This window comes from Propithecus coquereli, unplaced genomic scaffold, assembly GCF_000956105.1.
Source record: "Propithecus coquereli isolate 6110/MARCELLA unplaced genomic scaffold, Pcoq_1.0 Scaffold316, whole genome shotgun sequence".
Lineage (NCBI taxonomy): Eukaryota > Metazoa > Chordata > Mammalia > Primates > Indriidae > Propithecus > Propithecus coquereli.
In genome coordinates, this window is record NW_012148797.1 from 1,933,236 (window position 1) to 1,955,931 (window position 22,696).

General features: G+C 37.8%; 1 protein-coding gene across 1 annotated transcript in view; it reads right to left on the reverse strand.

The window, feature by feature from the left end:
* The window catches only part of LOC105815108 (chromosome unknown open reading frame, human C12orf42), a 108,630-nt gene that overhangs the window by 26,166 nt on the left and 59,768 nt on the right, over positions 1-22,696 (reverse strand). The window contains exon 4 of the mRNA XM_012650244.1: positions 3,332-3,340. Coding sequence (XP_012505698.1) covers positions 3,332-3,340 — 9 coding nt within the window. The remainder of the gene's footprint in view (positions 1-3,331; positions 3,341-22,696) is intronic.

Genomic DNA, 22,696 nt, shown 5'->3' on the forward strand with positions numbered 1-22,696 from the left:
AATGAATATCCATTACTTCTAATATTCTATTTAAAAGAATCTAATAAGCCAATCCAACTCCAGATGAACCTGTGTATAGAGGATGTGGATCTTCATTTTAGAGACTATATCTGTGTTAAATACCACTAATAATTTTCATATTGTTTTATCTTATTTTGTAAATTTAAGAATGAGGAAGTGTTTCCACCAAAGGTAAAGAAATTTGCTCCCAAGAGTACACACAGAGTTCTAAAAGGATCAGACTCATTGGTCTCAGCAAATGCCTTGGTGTCAAACTCTGGATAATCTGTAACCTTTACCTTTAAACCAAAGTGCTTGGCTACTCAGGCTCAGAACACAGAGGCATTATACGGGTCTGAATTTATTTCAGCTATCTGGCTATAACAAGCATGACCCCATGGGGAATGATGAAGGCCATTTGCTCACTACCACTACTGTTACTAAATCTTTACCTCTTGCTTTCCAGTGGCATTATTTTCTGGTGTCTGTCTCTGTTCTAACTCTCCATGGGGCTTTATTTCTTACCACCTGTATCATCATGAATTATGGTTGTCTATGTCCTTGCCTGGCTGCCTTGTTTGCAAGGATTCCCTGTGTCTTCATCATCTATTTCACTTCCATGTGTTTAAACTTAAGAGTAGAAGGAACTCAGCGTCAAGGTTTCACCAATCCTCTCTGCTACCCCCACGCTTATTCCTTCCCCAAGACAGGACTGGCCAGATTATCAGCTACAGGGATCACTGTACCCCAAAGCAGGAAAATGGGATGCATGCATTCTGTGGCATGTTTTCTTACATGCCTGTTCTCGTATCCCTATACTGGAAGTACCAGGCAAAACTGCCAGATGCTCCCACCCAGCTTTCCCATTAGTTGGTAAAACTGAGGCTTTAATTCAGTTCTGGATCCTTGTGTCTGCTCTCAATTGGATGAATAGCAGGGTTCATGACAGTCCCCCACCCCTGCTAACCACCACTATTCCCACCCTACAGAATGCACCAAGGCACAAGCATCTGGGTGTGCTTCAGTGAGGGTGCAGTCAGCTTCCTGACACTGGACATTCCCACTCACTCCTGGAAAGGCCTTTGCTCTATGCATCATTCACTCTCAAAGAAGAATTAAAACCTGCAAAGCTCACCAAACAATTCACTTGTTAACATCTACTCTGTGCAAGGCACTGTGCTAAACACTGATGTTAGAGCAACGAATCAATGAAGCCCAATCTCTACCTTCTAAAGGTTCCAGTCTAGAGGGATCAGGATAGGTAAACAGGCAATCACCACACAGTGTGACAAAAGCTGTCATGGAAGAAGAGCATCTCACAGCAGTCTTGTGACACAGAGTCATTGACATTAATGTTCCCGTTTTACAGATGAGATAACTGAGACACAGAAAAGCTAAGGTGCCCAAGTTTATATGGCTCAAGAGAGTCAGGCAAAGCCAGAGAAGGCTCCAGCCATTGCATTCTTACTACAGCATGGCACCCCTGCAGAATCACAAAACCTCGTTTATCCTAGAGGGAAGAGAACTTGAAATAATTAAAGAAATCATCCATTATTGCCTTAAGTTTATGCCAGTTCATATAGATATTATAATTCTTTGAATCACTCTTCTAGATCTTACTACTGGTGGGGAAATCATGTAGCACCTGATTTCAAGCTATAATTATTTATCAGTTTAAGGCTAGGTTGTGCTGCCACGGCAAACAACTCTGAAACGTCCTCAGTTAGCCGAAACATAGAATTATTCTCATTTCACTGTTCATGTTCATCAACAAGTCAGCTTCATCTGTGCCCCAGATAATCTTCGTTCTGGGCCTCATATGGAAGGAGCAGTCTCCATGTGGGACACTGCCGGTCTCATAGCAGAGGGAAAAGAGAAGGTGATTCTCACAGTTTCTGCTTAGAAGTGATGCATCTCTGCTCAGACTTCACTGGCCAAAGTGATTTACATGGCCAAGCCTGATGTCAATGAAGCAGAAGAGTACAATCTTCCCACAATTAAGAACAGAAAGTGTTCTGAACAATGGCCACCATCTCACTTATGACTACAGAGGTGCAACTAAATGTGGAGACAGAAGATCTGGGAATTGACATGAGCTTATCCACCAGAGCAAACTGAAATGAAACTCTCTGAACGCTAGCAACATAACCTGTTAAACAGGGCTAACTATATAACTATCTCATCTATCTCAGGAACTTGACATAAGATTCAAATGACAATGAGAAAGAAAGTTCCTTGCAAACTTTGGAACACATTGCTCTTGTTTCTCACATATTGCTTCATGTTCAAATATCTCATCCCTACCTGTAGACCAGAAGTTTCAAGCTCTGTAATCTATGGGACCAGGCAGATAACACAAACATAAGCACTAAAGTTGCTTGCTCTAAAAACAAAACCAAAAACCCTTAATACCCACCTAGTTACATTTTCTTTCTGGTGTTTTTTTGTTGTTGTTTGTTTGTTTTTTGTAAATTGCTTTCCAGGGCAAACTCTGCATATCTGAGGGCTGGATTTGGCCTGTAGAACCACTGCCATCACCTATGGATTCCTTACGGAAAGATAATGACTAATATATACAACCCACAGTTTCAAACACAGGTCTAACACATAGAAAATATCTGATAAAGTGAATGGAATGAAAATCCATTATCAAATAAGTAATATATTTATCTTAGAAAGGTATTAACCAAAGATAATTAAGGAAGCTAGAATGATATTCAAGTCTCACACATGCTACTCATGGCTCTTCCTTAATAAAACAAACCAATTCTTTACATAAAAGACATACAGACTCTCCTTGGCTTACGATGGGGTATGTCTTGACAAACTCACTGTAAGTTGAAACTATCCTAAGTCAAAAAATGCATTTAATACACCTGCCTTACTGAACATCATAGCTTAGCCTAGCCTAACTTAAACGTGCTCAGAACACTTACATTGACTAACCGTTGGGGAAAATCATATAACACAAAGCCTATTCTAGAATACAGTGTTGAGTATCTCAAGTAATTTATTGAATACTGTACATTACATTGAAGTTGCGACCATTGCACACCACGGTGAAGGAGAAAAATCTTAAATAGAGCCATCGGTAAATCAGGGACCATCTATGGTACTTTATGATTAACCTTGAGCCGATCGTCAACTACTTCAGCTGCAAGGAACTATTCATTCATTTCTTCATCCCTACATCAAATGGTTGTGTGACCATTGTGTGGCAGGGACTGTGCAAAGCTCTGCTCTTGTTGAGTTTACAGGGTGGTAGAAAGACTCTGACACAATGTAAGAAAGGGAAGACAAGGCAAGAGTCACAGTGCACAGGAAACTGTACCTGGAAAGACTGCAGACCAGAGAGATGACGGAAGTTTGAAAAATAAACAACTGTGAGGGAGCTTGGCATGGAAGCATGATTCGAGGACACTTCCCGAGAGGCTGGGAGGGAACAAGGCTGAATCATGCAAGGCATTGGCAAGGGTGTCCGTAGCCTAGACACATGGAATTGAGGAGGGCATATATAGTCCTTGCCCACAAGGGGAGGATGCACTATAGTAGTGTAGGATCCAGGCATGAATGCCTATGGAAGAGTTAGATCAAGGAAGAGTTGGTTCTATGCAGCGGGCAGAACAGGGAAAAGTACTCAGCACTGGAGATGGGCTCTGAAAAATGGGGAGGATCTCGATGAACAGAAATCTGGAGGAGGGACTTCTAGGAAATACATAGAAGCAGAAATTAGGAATATGACAATGAAAGCGGTTTGAGCATAAGGAAGTATAAAGAAAGGAGAAGTAGAAGAAGAGAAAGAAAAAGCAACATGCACACATATTCACACTAGGGAGTGATCCTTCATTGAGGACCCACATGCAGGGCTCTGGGCTTAGCACTTTACAAACACTAGCTTGTTTAACCCTCAGGATCATCCCATTCCATGCACAACAAAACTGAAGCTTTCTTTTAACGTAACTTTCTCCAAGATGATGAAGTAAGTGGTAGCCTTTCCAGCCCACTCACCACACCAACTCATTCCCAAAGGCAGGAATAAGTCAGAGTGCTGCAATTGGTGTTTGGGAGCCAATTCCTTAGACAGTGAAGAGCAAAGTGGATTTGGGATTTGAGATGTGAGACTAATAACAGCACAGGGAGGTTGCTGACACAGCCATAAAACCTGAGTGTTTATGCTGTGACCTTGTTTAATTTTCTAAGCAGCACTCATCCCTATCTGAAAATATTTTGGCTATGTGCTCGTCTGTCTCCATTCCATGGAGGCTGCTTAAAGGGAGAATTGTGCCTCGTTTGCCTGCCACCATATTCTCAGTAATGCCTGTCCCAGGCTATACACTTGCTGTGGGTTGAATTGTATTCCCACAAAATATATGTTAAAGTCCCAACTGCTGGTACCTGTGAATGTAAACTTATTGAGAAATGGGGTCCTTATAGATATATTTAAGATGTAAGGAATGTACAGCCCATGGATCAAATCCAGCCCATGGAGGAACTTGGATGGACTATGACCTGCAAAGCCTAAGATATTTATTATCTTGACCTTTACAGAAAAAATTGGCTGACCTTGGATTAACAAGTCTTCCCTTCTATTTTGAGAATCAAACAAACATTTAGGAAGCCACTTCAAATTGCATAACATATAAGCCAAAGGCTTGGTACACAAAGAGGAATTTCAGATAATAATAAATGAACATGTAAAATCCTGAATATGTTTCCATAAAAAAAAGCATAAAAAAGCCATAAAAAAAGCAGAAATTCAAGAACAGAGTGATGGACATTTTTGTAATATCAACCTGAGTGGGTTCTATATTTCATTACCCTAACCTCTAATGTCACCACATTTTTTTCCTCAGAAAAAAGCAATATATTAATAATATAGTGATTGAGATGATGGACTTTCAAATCAGACACACCCAGGTTTGAATTCCTTATTGGTTCTGTGACCTCAGGCAAATTCATTACCCTCTCTGGGCCACAATGTCCACATGTAGTTGTGAAGATTTCATGAGATAATAAAGTTCTTATAGAATGCCTGTTATATAGTAAATGCACAATAAATGTCAGTCATTATTATTGTCAGAAACCAGAATTTTACCTGACTTTAATTCACATAACAAGGAACTACAGAGCTTATTCTTTAGAAAACATAGCTTCATTTCCAAATGGTTAAATTATGCTAGACTTACCGAAGTTAAAAACAAATTTCAGAAGCAAGGAAGAAACAAAGAAGAATCAAAACCATTTTTCTTTTTTCTGCTATAGCAGGTAAACTTCTCTAAAAACTCAGAGTACATCACATCCAAGATTAGTTGAAAAATTCCCAGGGTCTTCTTTCAATATTATCTGGTTGCACTAGGACCAAGTTTTCAGTGATAGCATTTCAAAACGTAAAAAGACACAAAAATAGGGAGGGCCTATAATTCTTCAACTTTTAATCACCAAGCCACTTTGCTTTCAAAAGTTTTGCACAAAATGTGAGCCACTGTAATTGTAACCAGGATGCTGTCTCTCTGTGGGGAGTTAGTACTGGAAGTCAATCTCCAGATTTAAGACCAAGAATAATGCCTTGTATTTACTGTAAGATTGCAAAGATGTGGAAACAACCCAAGTGCCCATCAATACATGAATGGATTAATAAAATGTGGCATATGTATACCATGGAGTTCTACTCAGCCACGAAAAACAATTGGATCTAGCACCTTTTGTATTATCCTGGATAGACCTAGAGCCCATTCTACTAAGTGAAGTATCACAAGAATGGAAAAACAAGTACCACATGTACTCACCATCAAATTGGTATTAACTGATCAACACTTATGTGCTCATATAGTAGTAACATTTATCGGGTGTCGGGCAGGTGGGAGGATGGAGGAGGAGATGGGTATATTCACACTTAATGGGTGCAGTGTGCACCGTCTGGGGAATGGACACGCTTGAAGCTCTGACTCGGGTGGGGCGAAGAAAAAATATGTAACCTAAACATTCATTTGTACCCTCACAATATGCTGAAATAAAAAATTTTTTAAAAAAAGAACCAGGCCTATAACAGCAGCCTAAGTACCTGCCTGGGGCTATAACCTTCAGTGGCCTCACATCAAGTGCTGCGTCTTAATTAAAATTTAAGTTGCTGAGTGTGAACAATCTTAGCTTAAGGTATATTTTTATGCATATAAATGCTGAGTTAATCTCTAATTGGCAACTTTCACCTCCTTCTTCCATTTTATTTCTTTCAGACAATGTAAAATCCGAAAAGCATCTAAGTTGTGTCTATACAAGGTTCAAATGTTCGTATTACTCCCAGCTTTCCTACATCAGAACCTCTGGAAAAGAAAAAAAAATAAAATAAGCCACATGAACTCATTTCAGGAGGTTGAAGTATCCTGAATCTAAACCAGCTCTTATCTTAACTTGCCTATGTGAGATTTACAAACAGGAAGAGAACAAATAAGGAGTAATTTAAATTTTAATTTAAAAACCCCTCTATTTTCTTCTCCCTTATCAAACTGCCAGCATTTTTCCTGCCAACAATGAGTAAGTGTCATTGGCATAGGCCAGACCCTACCCACAACCAAGGAATCTCTTTCATCTAAAACCCTGATCCCTTTAATAAACAAAATACGAAAAGGCAGTCAAAATTACGCTGTGGCTTTATAAAAGAAGGCAGGGAAATCCTCCGAGTACAATCCCCTACTTGTTATTTTCACATACCATGTGACTCCAAGTCATTCTGAAGGATAAAGAGACAGGGCTGCCACTAGATCCCAGCCATGATTTCCCCCGCGTTCCCAGCCCTGGCCCATCTGTTCTCCAGAGGCCACGTGAATGGCATATGTCAAGAGAGTCAGAGCTGTGCAAACTGCCCAAAGAAATCGCTCGGCCAACTTCCCTTTGCTTCCACGGCTCCAGCAATTGTTGCTGAGCCAGCCACCATATGGCGAATAATTAGTTTTTCGACCCCACTCAAGAAAAATGTCTGCTTCATTGCCAAGCGTTAGCAATATGTGTGTTAATGAACAGTGGGAGATGAATGCCTATACATTAACAAAAGTTGGGATTTTTTTTCTCTTTTCCAGCTTCAAGCTCTGTCCCCTTTGCTTTGGCCCCTTTCAAGGAGGTGACAGTCTGGAATCCATAGCATTTAGGAGCACACTGTATTTTTTTTTTTTTTTTTGTGAGAGGCTGCAATCCAAGGAGAGATGCCCTTTTTCACAGCCAAATGTCTTTCTTTTAATAAAATGGCTCTAATCTCCTTTTTCTCAAAATGGTGAATTCAGCATATAAAGATTGGGACATCAGGGTTGGATAACACAATGCTTTTTGCTGTCGACGCATAAGAGATGAGCGTAAATTTATAGTGAATGTTATTAGTGCCTTGTGCTCAAGCAGGATGCACACTTTTAGCTCCTTTAAGTAAACCTTTACCTCCTCACTCCAGTGGAAAATACACAGGATGCTTTAGCATGAAGATTTAAGAACCCAGTTCAGATTTCAAGTTCACTATCCCAAGAGTAGAAACCTTAATAAGCAGATAGTTTCTCTCAAAAGGGAAAGATCTTTGTGTGGCTAGAAAATAAACATTTATTTAACATATATGATGTAAGATAAAAATACCTAAGTTTGCATCCATTTTTTGCATTTTCTGGAACAAGTCAACACTGATTTGTCCCACATAAGTTTTGAAGCTGCTTTCTGACCTTGGCCTTCACATTCTTTGCATGCAGACATATTGACCCTGAGAAAAAGAGACGGGGAATTGAAATGTTCTCTAATGTAATTCTCAAAGAATCTTGCTATAGGTCAGTGGTTCTTAAATATCTTCAGTTTGCAGACCATTGTCCCATGGCAGAAGTCCCCAAAGATCCTCCCTCCTATTTGTGATTAAAAAAGAAATGCCTCGCCAGAATAAATCAGCAGAGAGGTGCTGATTTAATGAGACAGCCAAGAGAAATCTCACAAGCAAAATGCGAATTAGCGCCAGACACAATGGCAACTGTTATTTTCTTTTTATACTTGTACTCAATTAGAATAATACCTGCATGGCTTTCTAGACTATAAACTCACTGAGGATATGATTGCCTCTGTTTAGCTCACAGTTTCTCTTTAATACCCTGAGCTCAGGTACACAACTTGGTGTTAGGAATACAGTGCATAAATTTTCAACAAGTATTTGTTGGGTAAATACTTTAAACAATCTTGAATATTATAAGAGACCAGCCTAGGAATCATGGGCATTTTGTAGATCAAAGTTTGAGAATCTTTGCCAGGGGGCACTGTGAGGTGGTATTGAACATAGCATCAAGCAACATCTTCAATTTCATCTAGTAAGCTTTGTCCCTCTGACTACCCCTGGCCTATAATTGCAGTCTTTATGTCTTTCTGTGCTAAAATTGTAATTGTAGGAAAAACATGTTTCATTTTGGGTCAAAAAGTAGCTGATCTACTGTTTTTCCACGTACTTTTAGCTAAAAAACTTAGGGGCAATGGCATAATTTGGAAATCACACATCCCTGGCTTAACTCCAAGCTTCACCATTAACTAGCTCTCTCTTCACTCTTGCAAGCCTCGGTTTGCTCATCTCAGTTTTCAAAGGGTGAGGAGGTGGAGAAAATATTCCCTCCTTTGCAGCATTTTGTGGATTAAAAAGTAAATTGGTCAAACTGCCTAACGGGAGACCTGACACATAGTAGGTCATCTATAAAATGAGCCTATTTTTCAGTTGCAATCCATGAACATATCCTCAAAGCATCAAATCTACGTAGTCCTGGGGGCCATAAAAGCTTTGGAATTTAAGGAGCTATTAATAAACACTGACTTGGAACATGAAGGGAGTTGATTATGGCTTTACCCTCTTATTTTAAGAAAAGCCTTTTTTTTTTTTTTTTTTTTTTTGATAGTGACTCACTGTGTTGCCCGGGCTAGAGCGCCGTGGCGTCATCCTAGCTCACAGCAACCTTTTTTTTTTTTTTTTTTTTGTCCATACACATCAACTCAGCAAATACTAAAAATGCATCACTGGAAAAATTGAACAGCTCAAAATGCCTCTCTTGGTGGTTTAAATAATGCATTAGAAACAAGTTTATTTTGCTTCCCTCCCTGATGGGAATAACAATAACTTAGATGAACAAAAAATTCTCAGGTCTCTGGCATCCTATCTTCATCTTGTTGGTGGGCATCAAACATGGTTCTGGGTACCTTCTCCTTGGAGGAAGGATTGGCTGAGGGTGGGAGCATGGCTTCACCAACGAAATTACACTTAAGGGACATACTTCTGCTGCATACCCAAAAATGTCAACTTGCAAAGTTACAATTCAATTGTGCTGAGTTAGTTGGAAACTTATTAAAGCAGGGCTGCTGTTCTGATAGATCTGTGGTCAAAATTAATTCAAGGAGAAGCCAGAACAAAACTGTAAAATCAACTGTAAATTAGAAAGTAACTGCCTGCAAAAATAGTTGGTCTCAAGTGTTACCTGCCCCTTTGTGCACACTTGGAAAGTTTGCTCCTATCTGGTGGTTCACAAATCCCAGGGAAGGGCTGGCAACAAGGGTCTAAGATTGTGAGGAGAAACAGACAGAAAACCTGGGGTGGGACTTTTAATATAAGGCATGACCAATCACTTGGACCATACCTCTCCAGGTGAGTATCCTCTAATAAGCTGCACACATCCTGGTATGGTACCCATACAAACCTTCTCCCTTCTCCTCAAACCCATCCTCTTCCCCATCCTGACCATTACACCACTGAGAAGACCCAGCCATCCAGCATGACCCCCTCGCTGTCTCCACCCACCTCCTGTCTCCATCCACCTCTCTGTCTCCACCCACCACTCCTGTGCTGTGCTCTTTTCTTCACTAAGAATCAATCAAGTCTCTACCTGGCCTCTTAATTTCATCCCTTGACACTTCTCCCAAGACCACATTGTTTTAATTGTCCGTGTTTCTGTTGGAAATTTTGATCTCTCTCCTTTTATCCCTACAAATGACTAAAATCTTTTAGTGCTAATACTACTATCTTATCATTTCTTTCCCTTTACCACCAAACTTTTGGAAAGAGGTTTCCAATATAGTAGCCACTAGCCAGAGATAGCTAATAAACACTTGAATGTGGCTATTGTGACTAAAGAACTGGATTTTAAATTTTACTTGATTTTAATTAATTTATATTTAAATTGCTCCAGGTGGCTAGTGGCTACGTATTGAGTGGTGGTGCAGACACAGAGTTCTGTTTCTGCTTTTGTTCCTCTCTTCTCCCAGAGCTTTGCCTCTGTGCAGAGAATGACCACAGCTCTCTAATAGGGCTAAGAAACAGAACTAGGTCTCCGATTTTCTTCTGAAGCTCTAATCAGCTCTCTCACCAACACCTGGGCTCAACATTTCAGATTTTGTATTTTCCTGCTGTGCTTATGCACTTGAAACTGACGTCATCCTGGGAAGGCTGAGAGCAGTGTCTGGCTTCTGTAAGCCAAGCTCCTCTAAGAAGGTCTGAGAACTGTTTTCCTGGTCACTTGCAATTCTTCCAATGCATTTAATCTTTACAGTTCTCTCCCCCCAGATTACATTTCTTTATAGAGCCCCTTGTCAAGGTAAGAGCCTTCTAAAGTGCTTTTATTTTTTCCCAACAACCTTCACCCTTTTTCATTTTTAGACCATAGCTTCATCTTTTTGCCTTATAGTTCCTGAGTCTCTGACACTTGTCAAATAAGAGAGATGCTCTATGGTTTCTCCAGCTGATCCTCCGGGTCACGAAGACTGGTGACGTGTGCATCTGCAGAAACGGTTGGAGTGGGAAGCAGTTCAGCATGGTGGGAGCAGGAAAGGAGGAAGGCAGGAGCCATTTTGACTGATTTCAGCACTTTACCGACTCATTAGCTGAATCCACTTCTGCTAAAACACAGCCACCTAGCCACAAGGCATGAGTGTATCTCACTCCTGTCATAAAGACACTCAGAAAAGCACATTTTTATTAAAAAAAAAAAAACCTGGACTATTCATTTACATTAACATAAATAATTGCCCATGTTTCATCATTTTACTGATTTTTAAACTACAAATAGATTAGATTTAGAAGACTTTTCTTTTTTTAACTTTCATGAAAACAATTCAAGACGTAAATACTATTTGTGTCTGGAGTCCCTAAGGCCAGATGAAATATTAAGAAATATATATTATCGGGTAAATTCAAATACACATTTGAATTTATATTTCATTTATGTGCTGTGGGTACTCTAACAAGGTCATGATTTTTCAGAACTTCAAGTGATATTCAGAAAATCATCAGCATTCAAATAATTCACTTATAATTTAATAAAAGAAACAATTGGCATATTATAAAATTCATTTAGCAATGTTTCTGAGAAATCAGGAAAGACTTCTTAAAAGCTGCTAGAAAAAAGTTTAGAATGTGAATCAAAAAGGATAGTGAACCCAGAGAGATGGGAGAAAATGAGATGATCCCTAAGATCAACCAGCTTGTTCCTTTGAAAGAGGTTTTCTGCTGTGGCACAAGGAGAGGAACTGTGACAGAACCTCATGGACTCCCTGAGTTGAGGAGAAAGAACGGGAGTCTGAGGAGGGCAAGATAGATGGTGTTCTCAAGGAAGAGTACTAAGAGGGAGAGCTTAAGAGAATGCGTTCTCTGGAAGTCTGTAGAGGGTCCCCTCAAATACTCAGCATGATATTGATCAGTGCACGGCAGTGAGGAAATGACCCTGGGTGGAGAAGGAACCATCCAAAAATATTAGAGGGAACAGAACCCAATATTCACGAAGGGCCAGGAATAGTGCCTGTTTTCACCAGCCAAACCAGAAAACATCCTAATTCATGGAGCACTGTGTAGTGTGCTCAGAAGGGTCTTGCCTCAGTAGTGGTGAATTAGCCCAAGACTAACTGCTGCTCTTGTCCTGCCTAACAAAACTGTTAAAAGCAAGACCCAAAAGAATCATAATGTTACCAAGTAACTTAACTGCATCACAGAATGAAGCACAAGAATTTTTCTAAGAAGGCAAAAATATCCAGCACCCAAGATGGTAAAATTTGCAATGTTTGGCATCCAATTAAATATTACCAGGGAGACAAAGATGTAGAAAAATATAACCCATAATAAAGAGAAAAATTCATTAATTAAAATGGACCTAGAAGTGACACAGATGTTAGAATTAGCAGACATGGACATTAAAACAGTTAATACTCAATTCGATAAGTTCAAAATGTGAAGTAGAGACATGAAGACATTAAAAAAGACTCAAATTGAGGATCTACAGATGGAAACTATAATGTCTGGCATTAAAAAAGTACACTGGAGGGGTTAATGGCAAATTAGACATTGCAGAAAAAAAGATTAGGTTAACCTGAAGACATAGCAATAAAAATTATCCAAAATAAAATCCAGACAGAAAAAAGAATGTTTAGAAATATTAAAATGCTAATAAGAATATCAAGAAGTCCAATACATGTGCAATTGGAGTAAAGGAGTTAAATATGTACACTATAAACCCTCAAGCAACCACTGAAATAATAAAGAGTTACAGAAAATGAGCCAACAAAGACAGTAAGATGGAATCATAAGAGAATCAATTAATTCAAAAGAAAACAGAAAAAGAGAGATAAAGGAACAAAGAATAAATGGGACAAATGAAAGTAAGTAAGATGAGAGCCTTAAACCTAACTATAGTAATACTCACAATGTAAGTGGGTTAAACACCCTCAATTAAAAGGAAAAAATGTTAAAATGACTAAAAAAGGCAAGCTCTAACTGTACGTTGCCCACCATAAATGCATTTTAAATATAAAGAAATAAATAGTACTAGACTAAAAGCATAGAAAAAGATAGGCCATGTTAACACTAATCAAAAGAAAGCTTGAGTAGATTTCAGAGGAGTAAATATTATTAAGGATAAAGAAAGTTATATCACAATGATAAGGAGAACTTCTCAGCATCTATAATCATGTGAGCCAATTCTCATAATAAATCTGCTCTTATATATCTATATGTATGCTAATGATTCTGTTTCTCTGGAGAATCCCAGCTGAGATAGAAAGATAGATAGATATAGATATAGATATAGATAGATAGATAAAATATCTACACCCAGCTTATCAATTTGAGGGCGCAGGCACATCTACGTTCCCACAGATCTTCTAGGTAGAGGAGTTCTGGGCTGGATACATGACAAAACTCAAGGATTCAGCAGATACTTTAAAATACTTGATGGGTTTCTCAACCTTTTAACAGAAAAACCAATTTTCTAACAACCAAAATGTTGTAAAGATATCAAGTGACTGTTAGATTTCATCTCTCATCCCATTTTATCTTTGATGTGTTATTTTACCTTACAGAGACCTAGACAGGGATTAATGCCTTATTGGATCCCATTACAAAAGGTACTCACTTAAATAAAGAGAGGCAATGGAGAAAAAAAAAATGCACTGAGCACCTACTTATGCCAGGCACTGTACTAGGTGCTCTATATATAAATTCTCATCTAATCCTCAAATCCACAAGAGTGTAGTATTATTACCCCATAATACAGACTAAGGAAGAAATTTAAGCAAAGTTAATCAAAAAGCTTGTAAATTAAAAAACATATTCTCTCTTTTAAGTTCAAAAAAAAGGAAAGAAAGCCCAAATTCAAAGATTATGTATGCATTTCCCCCATCTTTCTGTAAAAACAAGCCCACAAGCAAAACTCTGTGATAGAAGCAACAAAATGCAGAGACGGCTGGACTGCATTAAATGGGAGCGGTTACATCGGTTTCTGAGGGTCGACATTGATAGGAAAACCTCATTGTCCTGACACTGCAGTCTATGCTGCTCTTCACAGATGTCAGAAAGAAAATAACCAGACAAAGTGCTAGGGCAGATTCAAGGGTGCTGCTGTTTGAGACCCCTTTGTTCCTCACCCTGTTTACAGCTTACACTTTCTATCCACCAGGCAGAGAATTCTAGGGACCTGTCAGAGAGGTTTTACCATTTAAGAATTAAAAAGAAAATATGCAAGTATTAGAACTTTAGTACAAATGCAAACAGAATAATCCATCTTCAAAATATCAATGTTTGCTGCCAACGTGATTTAACAGAACAAAGGATTCTAATGTTCACAAATGAAAACAAACCTCTTCTACACCCAAGAACCCCACAAAATGACTGCCCCAAATGTCTTCCCGTAAGAAATGGAGACATTGACATTTAATACCTTTAATTTTTTTTCTGTATAGGTCTTTAAACCACAAATCAATTGCTTTTGATTGACTTCTTTCACCCTGATAAAAGTAATTCAGTGCAGGAAAATTAAAACAATTGCTTTAAAAGGGAAAACATGCTGAAATCAAAGTTTTTTTCTTTAATTAGACTGGGGACAAAGTTTTTCATTTCAAAAAGAATATTTATAAGTCATTATGTGGCAAGACCTACATATTATAAGAATCATTATGTATGATCTTAAAAGAAGCAATATAGTCGGCCAAGGAATACTTCCTAATGTGTATTTTAATGGCATTTCACACACCAGAATTTTTAATAATGCCCCAATTGAAACATGGGGAGAAAGTCCACTGATTTCTTCCAAGGCTATTAGTTTTAATGATACAAATTCATTCAATACACTACCAATTAGTGTATCCATGTGCCCTGAATGTACAGATCTGGAAGGAAAGATGTTTATCTTTTTCATCGCCAAATCCAGCCAAGAATCAGTAGCCAAGCTCAGCCATGTTACCAAATATCACCTAATGTGATCACAATAAGAAAAGGCTAAAGGACCTCCTACATTTGTGTAAAAATAAGTCATTTTATGCCATTTTCATCTTCTCTATACAATAAAGAGGGATGACAGGGCAGCTGTATATATTGAATCAAGATAAAGAAGTGCTCCTGATCTCATCTGCAAAGATGAAAATTAATCTATTTCAAACTTCCCAAAGCCTTGTTCTCATGGTGCAAAGAGGATAACTGCTGAAATGGCCATGGCCAAGAAGGGGTAGCCACCAGACATTAAACCCCTCCACGCAGAATTATACACAAGAACTCCGTGCACAGGCTGATCAGTGAAGGCATTAGTGGATGGCAACACCCGCACAGCCCTTTTCCCTACTTAGATAGCTCTGCGGATTTTTTGTCTGATTCCAATCAGTAATGACTTGTCAATCCCTGTTTTGCTCTCCATATACCCTTCTTAGAGAAACTGACCCACCCACACAGCCTGGTACCATGTAACATACACACACATTCAGCACAGGTGATTGAGTAAACCCTGGGCCTAATGGGATCAATCAAACTGTTCATTCTCAGGAATCTGAAATTGAGGCACGGGGGCTAAACCAGCTGGCTGGAAAGTCTGGTAGACCTAAGGGACAAGGGCACTTTTGGACTGCCCAAGATAACCCATGTACAAGAGGAGCAGAGGAAGCTGGTCTGTAGAAAGGGAAGAGTGAGGTGAGTATGGAGAGGGAGAGAGAGGGAGAGAGAGAGAGAGAGAGAGAGAGAGAAAGAGAGAGAGAGAGAGAGATGCAGTGTCTTGGACAAAGGGGATACAAAAAAGAGAAGTCACAACAGCATATTGGAAAGGACACTGAACTGGGAAAAGGAATATGGTTCTGGTCTAGGATGGCTATGCTCATGAGGTAGCTCTGGGTAAATCATTTTAGTCCACTTGATTTAGCCTCCATGATGGCAGTATAGCTTAGTAGCTAAGGCTGTAGCTACCTGGGGTCAGGTAGAGCTGGGTTTGAGTCTCTGATCTTTACAAGCACTGTGACCTTGGTCACCTGACTTGCCCTCTTTGGTTTCGAATACTTTACACGTAAAATTGGAGCATTAATTATACCCACCATAGGGATTTAGGGAGAAATGAAAGGATCTATGTAAAGCAACTAGCACAGTCATTGACATAATGCATCTAAGAAATATTAGCTCTATAATAATTGGGATTATTAACCTCTCTATGTGTGTTTTCTCTTCTATAAAATGGGGTTAATAATAGCACCTAACTCATATGGTTGCTGTGAGGATAAAATGAGTTAATACACATAAAGCACTTAGAAGAGAGCCTGGCACATGGTAAAGGCTCAATAAATGTTTTATCACTATTATTGTTGTTGTTATCATCATAATCATCATCATCATCATCATCATTATCCCACTGCCATCCAGGACTTGGCAGCACTTTTACCATCACCACCACTGCAGATTAAACCAGTTAATCAGAAAATTGTGGAATTACATTTGCCTCTGTGCAGAACTTTGTAAATCTTGGATGCTTCATTAGGGCTAATTTTGCTGATACTCCTGTTAAATATGCAGGAAGAACAATGGTTTATTTCAATGCGGTTCTTGAATTGTATAGAGACAAGCATTTTAAACTTATTCATGAAAGGGAAAATAAATTTTAAAAAGCAACCTTAATGCCCCACAAGGGAGAAATGCTTAATTCAATGGTAGTAAGTGAACTGGGTATAATATAGTTGAGCCATTACAAGAATATGTATACAGGTTTATTACAGTGAACTGAACTATGAAGCAATATAGAAAGAAGATGTAATGTAAGTTAAAGGAAAATATAAAATTACACACATAAAATTATAAGTCTGTGATAGTAACTATGCACATGGAGAAAATCTAGACAAGTTTTCAAAGCCATGATAAATTTTGTTGAGTTGTGGAGATCAGAGTACTTCTGAACTCCAGTGGCCACATTTTTTGAAATGAGTTTTTCATAATAATAGAAATAACTGCACCATGTCCTTATTAATTAGAATCCTCCTATGTTAAGTGACAAGAAAACTCATAGAAAAGAGGTTCTTTTTGTTTCCACACATAGAGGAAGCAGATGACAATCCTTCACAGGTGACTGTGAATTTTTTAATTTTTAATTACATGCCATTATATATTAAATTAGAATTGGCCAAAGGCTAAATCTTTAAATAAATAATATGTTATGTTATTGCTGCTATAACTAGAGGGTTACTCTGTCCTGATTCGCTACAGCACGTAACTGTAATGTATGAATGAATTAACACAGTAACTCTAGCCCTTAGCCATATATAATAGAGAATTCTTTTTTAATTATCTTTATTATCATTTTAATTTATTTTTTTAAGTTATGAGTAATAATTGTGTATATTTATGGTGTACAATACGATGTTTCAATATATGCATATATTGTGGAATGGCTAAATCAAGCTATTAAATGTGTAACGGAACACTCTTTTTCTAAATCATGTCTGCACCATGTGAGAGAGTGTTGAAATAAAGTGGGCCTCTAGCAGGTGTGGTTAGCAGAGAAGAGTTTTCATTTCTCTCTGGAAGCCCCAGTGTGATTTCAAGAGGCACTCCTATACAAATGCATCTGTTTCCAATGGTTTTGCCATCCTGAGCAGAATTTCTCAGCAATTGATTGACATGGTTTCACCACAGTAGGCCTCCAGTATCCAGATTCTCACATGCTATTAGTGCTAAGATTCTATTAGTAAGTCAGGTACCATCTTGACAGAACCGCAGGCTCTGTCTAGTGCTTAACTAGTACATGAAGTATTTATGAGTGAAAAAAGTTTCCAACTACATAATATTAAAAATGCAGTCTTGCTCATCTGTGTACTCTTATTCCAAGTCTTAATGGTAAAGAAAAGCAGCTATAAGCTCATGGTTAAAAAAGAAGTACTTTATTAATACCAAGTGATGAGAAATATGGAACAGCTTGTTGGTCAGCCCCTCCCAGACCTGACACTATAGCATCACCGACAATCTGCACCATCTTTTATACTATTTTTACAGATGCTATGAAATGTAGACAAGGTTACATGGCAAAAATTCCCTAAAATCAACAATACCAAGTGGAAATCCATTATTAGAAGAACAGTGTGTGAACTTCTGGCCATCATTCCCAGGTGCAGCCTCTCCCCACTTCTAAATTTAAGCCTGAGACACACCATATGCTGGACTCTAGGAGGCATTTATATAAAGAATGAGTTGGAATGAGAACTGTGGGTATCGTAGCCATACTTTGGGTTATTAACAAGGGAGCCTCAAATAACTAAAAAAAAAAAAACAAGAAGGAAAGATTTTGTCCCAACAAGTCACCCATCCTCCAACCCCAGAGAACAAAGTTCTGTAGCCCAAAATAAATATTAAAAAGTATAGCCACCCTTATATATTATGCACACTGATTTTCAAGGCAGGTCATGTCCTATTCGAATCTCTGCCTTTGAGTCCTGTCTAAATGTATAAGAAAGAGATGAGAATGGCAGTTGTACAGAAGACATACCCCAGAGGATATAGTTAATCCCAGAAGATATAGACCCTACATATGAAGCATTAGGTCAGTGAGAAGACTCAGAGTAGCAATGCTTGCTGGAGTTATAACCCCTCTTATAATCCATGAGTACCAGGAACCCAGACAGTGGAGGAAGATATCGCCTTATCATACGAGAGCAGAGTTGGATGGGTATAGGCTAAACCCTGGCTGGCCCTGTACTCATCAACCAAAGAAGGATTCAGATAACTTCCAAGTGGATAATGCACAGAAGCAAATGACACTTGCACAAGTTGTCTTATAGAAAACACTAAGGATCAGAGAGACTGATGCTCACTCAAAGATGAAAAAGTATGAATGTATGTAATGCTTTGTATACACATAATATGTAGTTATATATAGCAAAATGAGGGAGAGGATACATCATTTTGAAGGCTTAGAGAAACCTCCTGCAATCGATCATTTTGGGAATTTTAAAAAACAAAGTTTGGTATCTGTAATGGTATACAAAAAAGACATAGTCTTACTGAACAGGAACAGAAACCTGTAAAAGAACAGGATAAGATGACAGGATAGGAGCTTTAGATGATTAAACACAACAGGATGAGCAGCAAAGACCAATAAGCAGAGACAAAACAGAGCAGAGTGAGATAAGGAACAATTGCAAGGAAATTAAATGTCCAATCACAAAATGGATGAGTAAATGGAATAACCAACACAACAAAAAACCTATAACACACAACACAACAAAAAATCTATAGTAAGGAGGATGCAGCAGACACGGTCAATGCAAATAGAAGCCATGTTCTTTTGTTCAAACAGAAATAGTCTTTTGTTCAAGTATCCATACCTCAAGGAAGTAGCCCTATTCCCAGCTCAGAAGAAAATCCCTACTAATGGTAATCTCATTTCTCTTACTGTGATTGGTTTAGAGGAAAGCACATGACTTAGTTAAAGTCAATGAGAACTGAGAGGAAGTTGGCTGCGGGCTTGTGAGAAGAGCTTGTGAGAAGAGAAGACCCACTGATGGTGACACACGGGAAGAAGACTCTTCTGGAACGTGAAGCCATCTTGCTAACCTGAGGGAAACCAGACTGAGGGAGGGGCCTCTATACTGGGCATGGCAGCTGCTGTTAGCTGTACTTGACAGAATCCCAATATGCAGGACAAACTTGAGAAAACCACCCTTAGTGAAGAAAAAGGGACAAAGATATGAAAATCATGAGAGAATAGTAAATATGGAGGGAGGATGAGGACAAATAACAGAAATTAAATCTAGGGAATTTAGGAGTTCCCAGATAAAAATAAAAAGAGAACAATTGAAATCTAAGCAATAAGCACAGATATAATTTAAGAAAAATACAGATATGCGGCACAATTCACAGTTGCCAAGATGTGGAATCAACCCAAGCGCCCATCAATTCATGAGTATATTAATAAAATGTGGTAGAGGTATATTCTGGAATACTACTCAGCCATGAAGATGGATGAATTAATGCCTTTTGCAACAATTTGGATGGAACTAGAGACTATTATCCTAAGAGAAGTGTCTAAAGAATGGAAAAACAAATACTGCATGTACTCAGTATTAAATTAGAACTAACCAATGGGTATACATGTGCACAGAGGGAAGTAAAACTCAGTGGAAATCAAGCAGGAGGGAGGGGGCAGGAGAGGAGGGGCAAAAACCTACCTAACAGGTACAATGAACACTATCTGGGTGATGGACACACTTATAACCCTGACCCAAACATTACAAAAATGATCCATGTAACCAAAAATGTTTGTACCCCTATAATATTTTGAAATAAAAAAATTTTTTAAATCAAGATGAAAAAATCCTGACAATTCAAACCAAAAGAACTCATTGTGTTTTAAGTACAATTAATTTAAAAGAGTCATATATTGGTGTATCCAAACATATTTTTTTCATAAAGAAAAACTTTATTTTTCTACTATCTAAGTAGAAAAACAAAGAACATCTACCTCTGTACAAAAGTAGGTTGGTATCATGGTTCTTTTCATGCGCTTTTAAATGCCAAAGACAATGAACTAACATCTACAAACACCAAATAATTTTACTTCTTGTTAAGTTTTCATTCACACGGAAAAATAATTGAAAAATGTTTTCTTAAGAGATGCAAAGGATCAGGAAATATACCAATTAAATGTGTGTCTTTAAAATTTTACTTGAAAAATGTCCAAATTCTAAATTACATAAAGACTGCAAAGTTAAGTGGCATTGGAAGTAAGCCTAGTTCATTAAATTCCTTGTTTTATAAAGGAAAGAGTTAAAATACACTTTTTCATACATTTTCTAATCACAGACATACAGATTGAAGAATATTTTGGGAAATATTAAAGGTAGCCTCTAAGACAATGACCTTATTATTATCCCCCACATTACAGTGAAAGGAAAAGGTACAGAGATCAATATCTTCTCTTAGGAGAAAAGATAGATAAATATATCACTGATCTCCAGGTGGGCAAGATTTGTCATGCATAGAAATAAAATCAATACGGATTTTGAACAAAGACTTCTTGGTCATACTCCTCTGAAAAGTGAGTGTCTCTCGGGCTATGCGGGGTGGTCTACCATATCATATACTAAAGGTAGTAGTGTAATGGTTGGTTACAAGGAGGTTCTGGTGTCAAACTCTGGGTTGAAATGTTAGCTCTGCTAACATTTAGAGAGGACTAGTTATATGTTGATTAAATTAGATAACACATGCAAAGAACTAAGCACAATTAATGACACTATTTAATGTTCAATAAATAGTACCTGCAATTATTGCTGTTTCTAATTAATCTTTTCAATATTGGAATAAATTGCAGTTTACCAGATGTAGCTTATAGGCACTTCTTTTATGTGAACAATTCTCAGATAGTCACATGAAAGATTGGCCAAAGAATGAACTTACAGTATTCTGCTATTAATACCTTGTGGAATAACTAATTTCTTCCTAAAAAGCATAATCTAGAACAGATAGATCACAGTAAACCTTTAAATATTACTTGAACATTTTAAGTACTGCCTGTTATGTGTTCTGTCAAGCAAATTAGCTCATTTGCCTTTGGTAACTAAGGGATGATGTCAATATAATGCAGTAGTTTGAAAATCACATTTTTCATATGTAACTTCTCCCAGTGTCTTAATGTTTGAATCATCACCAGTAAGAGCAGCTGAATTCACCTTGCCCTAATACAACTGAACACAACAAGCTACAGAAGAATAAGGTTGTGCAAATGCCCATTCACCACACTATTCTTTTCTACTCAGTTTGACCAAGGGCTCTGTCCTCCAAAGCTAATTGTACAAATTCCCAAATCTTTAAAAATTTGCCCTGGCCTCCAAAATTAGCAGCCTGAACCCTTCCATATAGTATTTCTTTACATTAAGCTACCTTAAGATTTAAAACAATGACAACTATATGCACTGTACTAGTTCTTTAGTAGAAATTTTACATGTCTTTTTAAAAATGTCAGCATTTTTTTTTTTCAGATTTGTTTTGGTAGCATTTCAAAGTTGCATATGTTATGACTGATCAGCCCCAACCTTATTTTTCCCATTTCATGTGTGATTTTATAGAACACAGGATTTCTCAGAAAACCATGAGTTGTATAACGACAGAAATAACTATAATTTCTAAACTAGCCACAGCCCTTTCCTTCTCTCTGTCCTTTCTAATCCCTCTCCAAACTCAGTTTATATACAATCTGTTTTAGATTGTATAACATGTAAAAAGACAGGTCTTAGAGTTCTTCTAACATCATTAATATCCAGGGGAGATGCAGAGTATATTCAAAATTTGAAGTGACAAATGACATGACAAACCAATATTCAATCTCCCCAAATGAGCAGCCAGATAGCTTCCCAAATGAGTGAAAGACTTTATTTCTCATACACAATGAAAAAAATTGACTATTCCTGAAAAAAGGTTTATTTTACAAGTGAATATCTATAGAGGAAGCTACATAACTTTAATACTCAAGTGATATTCACTAGCAAATGTCATTCCATTTTGTAGATGTTCCTGATGAGTCAAGACCACCTGGCGTTTCTTGAGTAAAGCATGGATTCATACTCTTAAAACGTAATGCATTAGTATCAAAAAAAAAATGCTTTGGATTTAATGTAATGAGCTAGCCCAGACTCAGAATAACTTCTTAAGGCCTAATGCATCTTAATATATAGGATCATGTGTTTAGTAGGTTATGTGGTAAGCTTAGTAGCACTTACGTTTTGTAGAATAAAAACATGCTAAAGATCAAGAATAGTATAAGCCCTCTTACACAATTTGATTATGAACAATAAATGGTCAATCAAAAAGAATTAGTTAGGCAAGGAATCAAAATGTTTTACATATATATTTTAAATATTTTATTTTAATTTAAACATATGTATGCGCATTTTGACCAAACTTTTTATGTAGGGCCAAGGCTTTTTCTTTGAG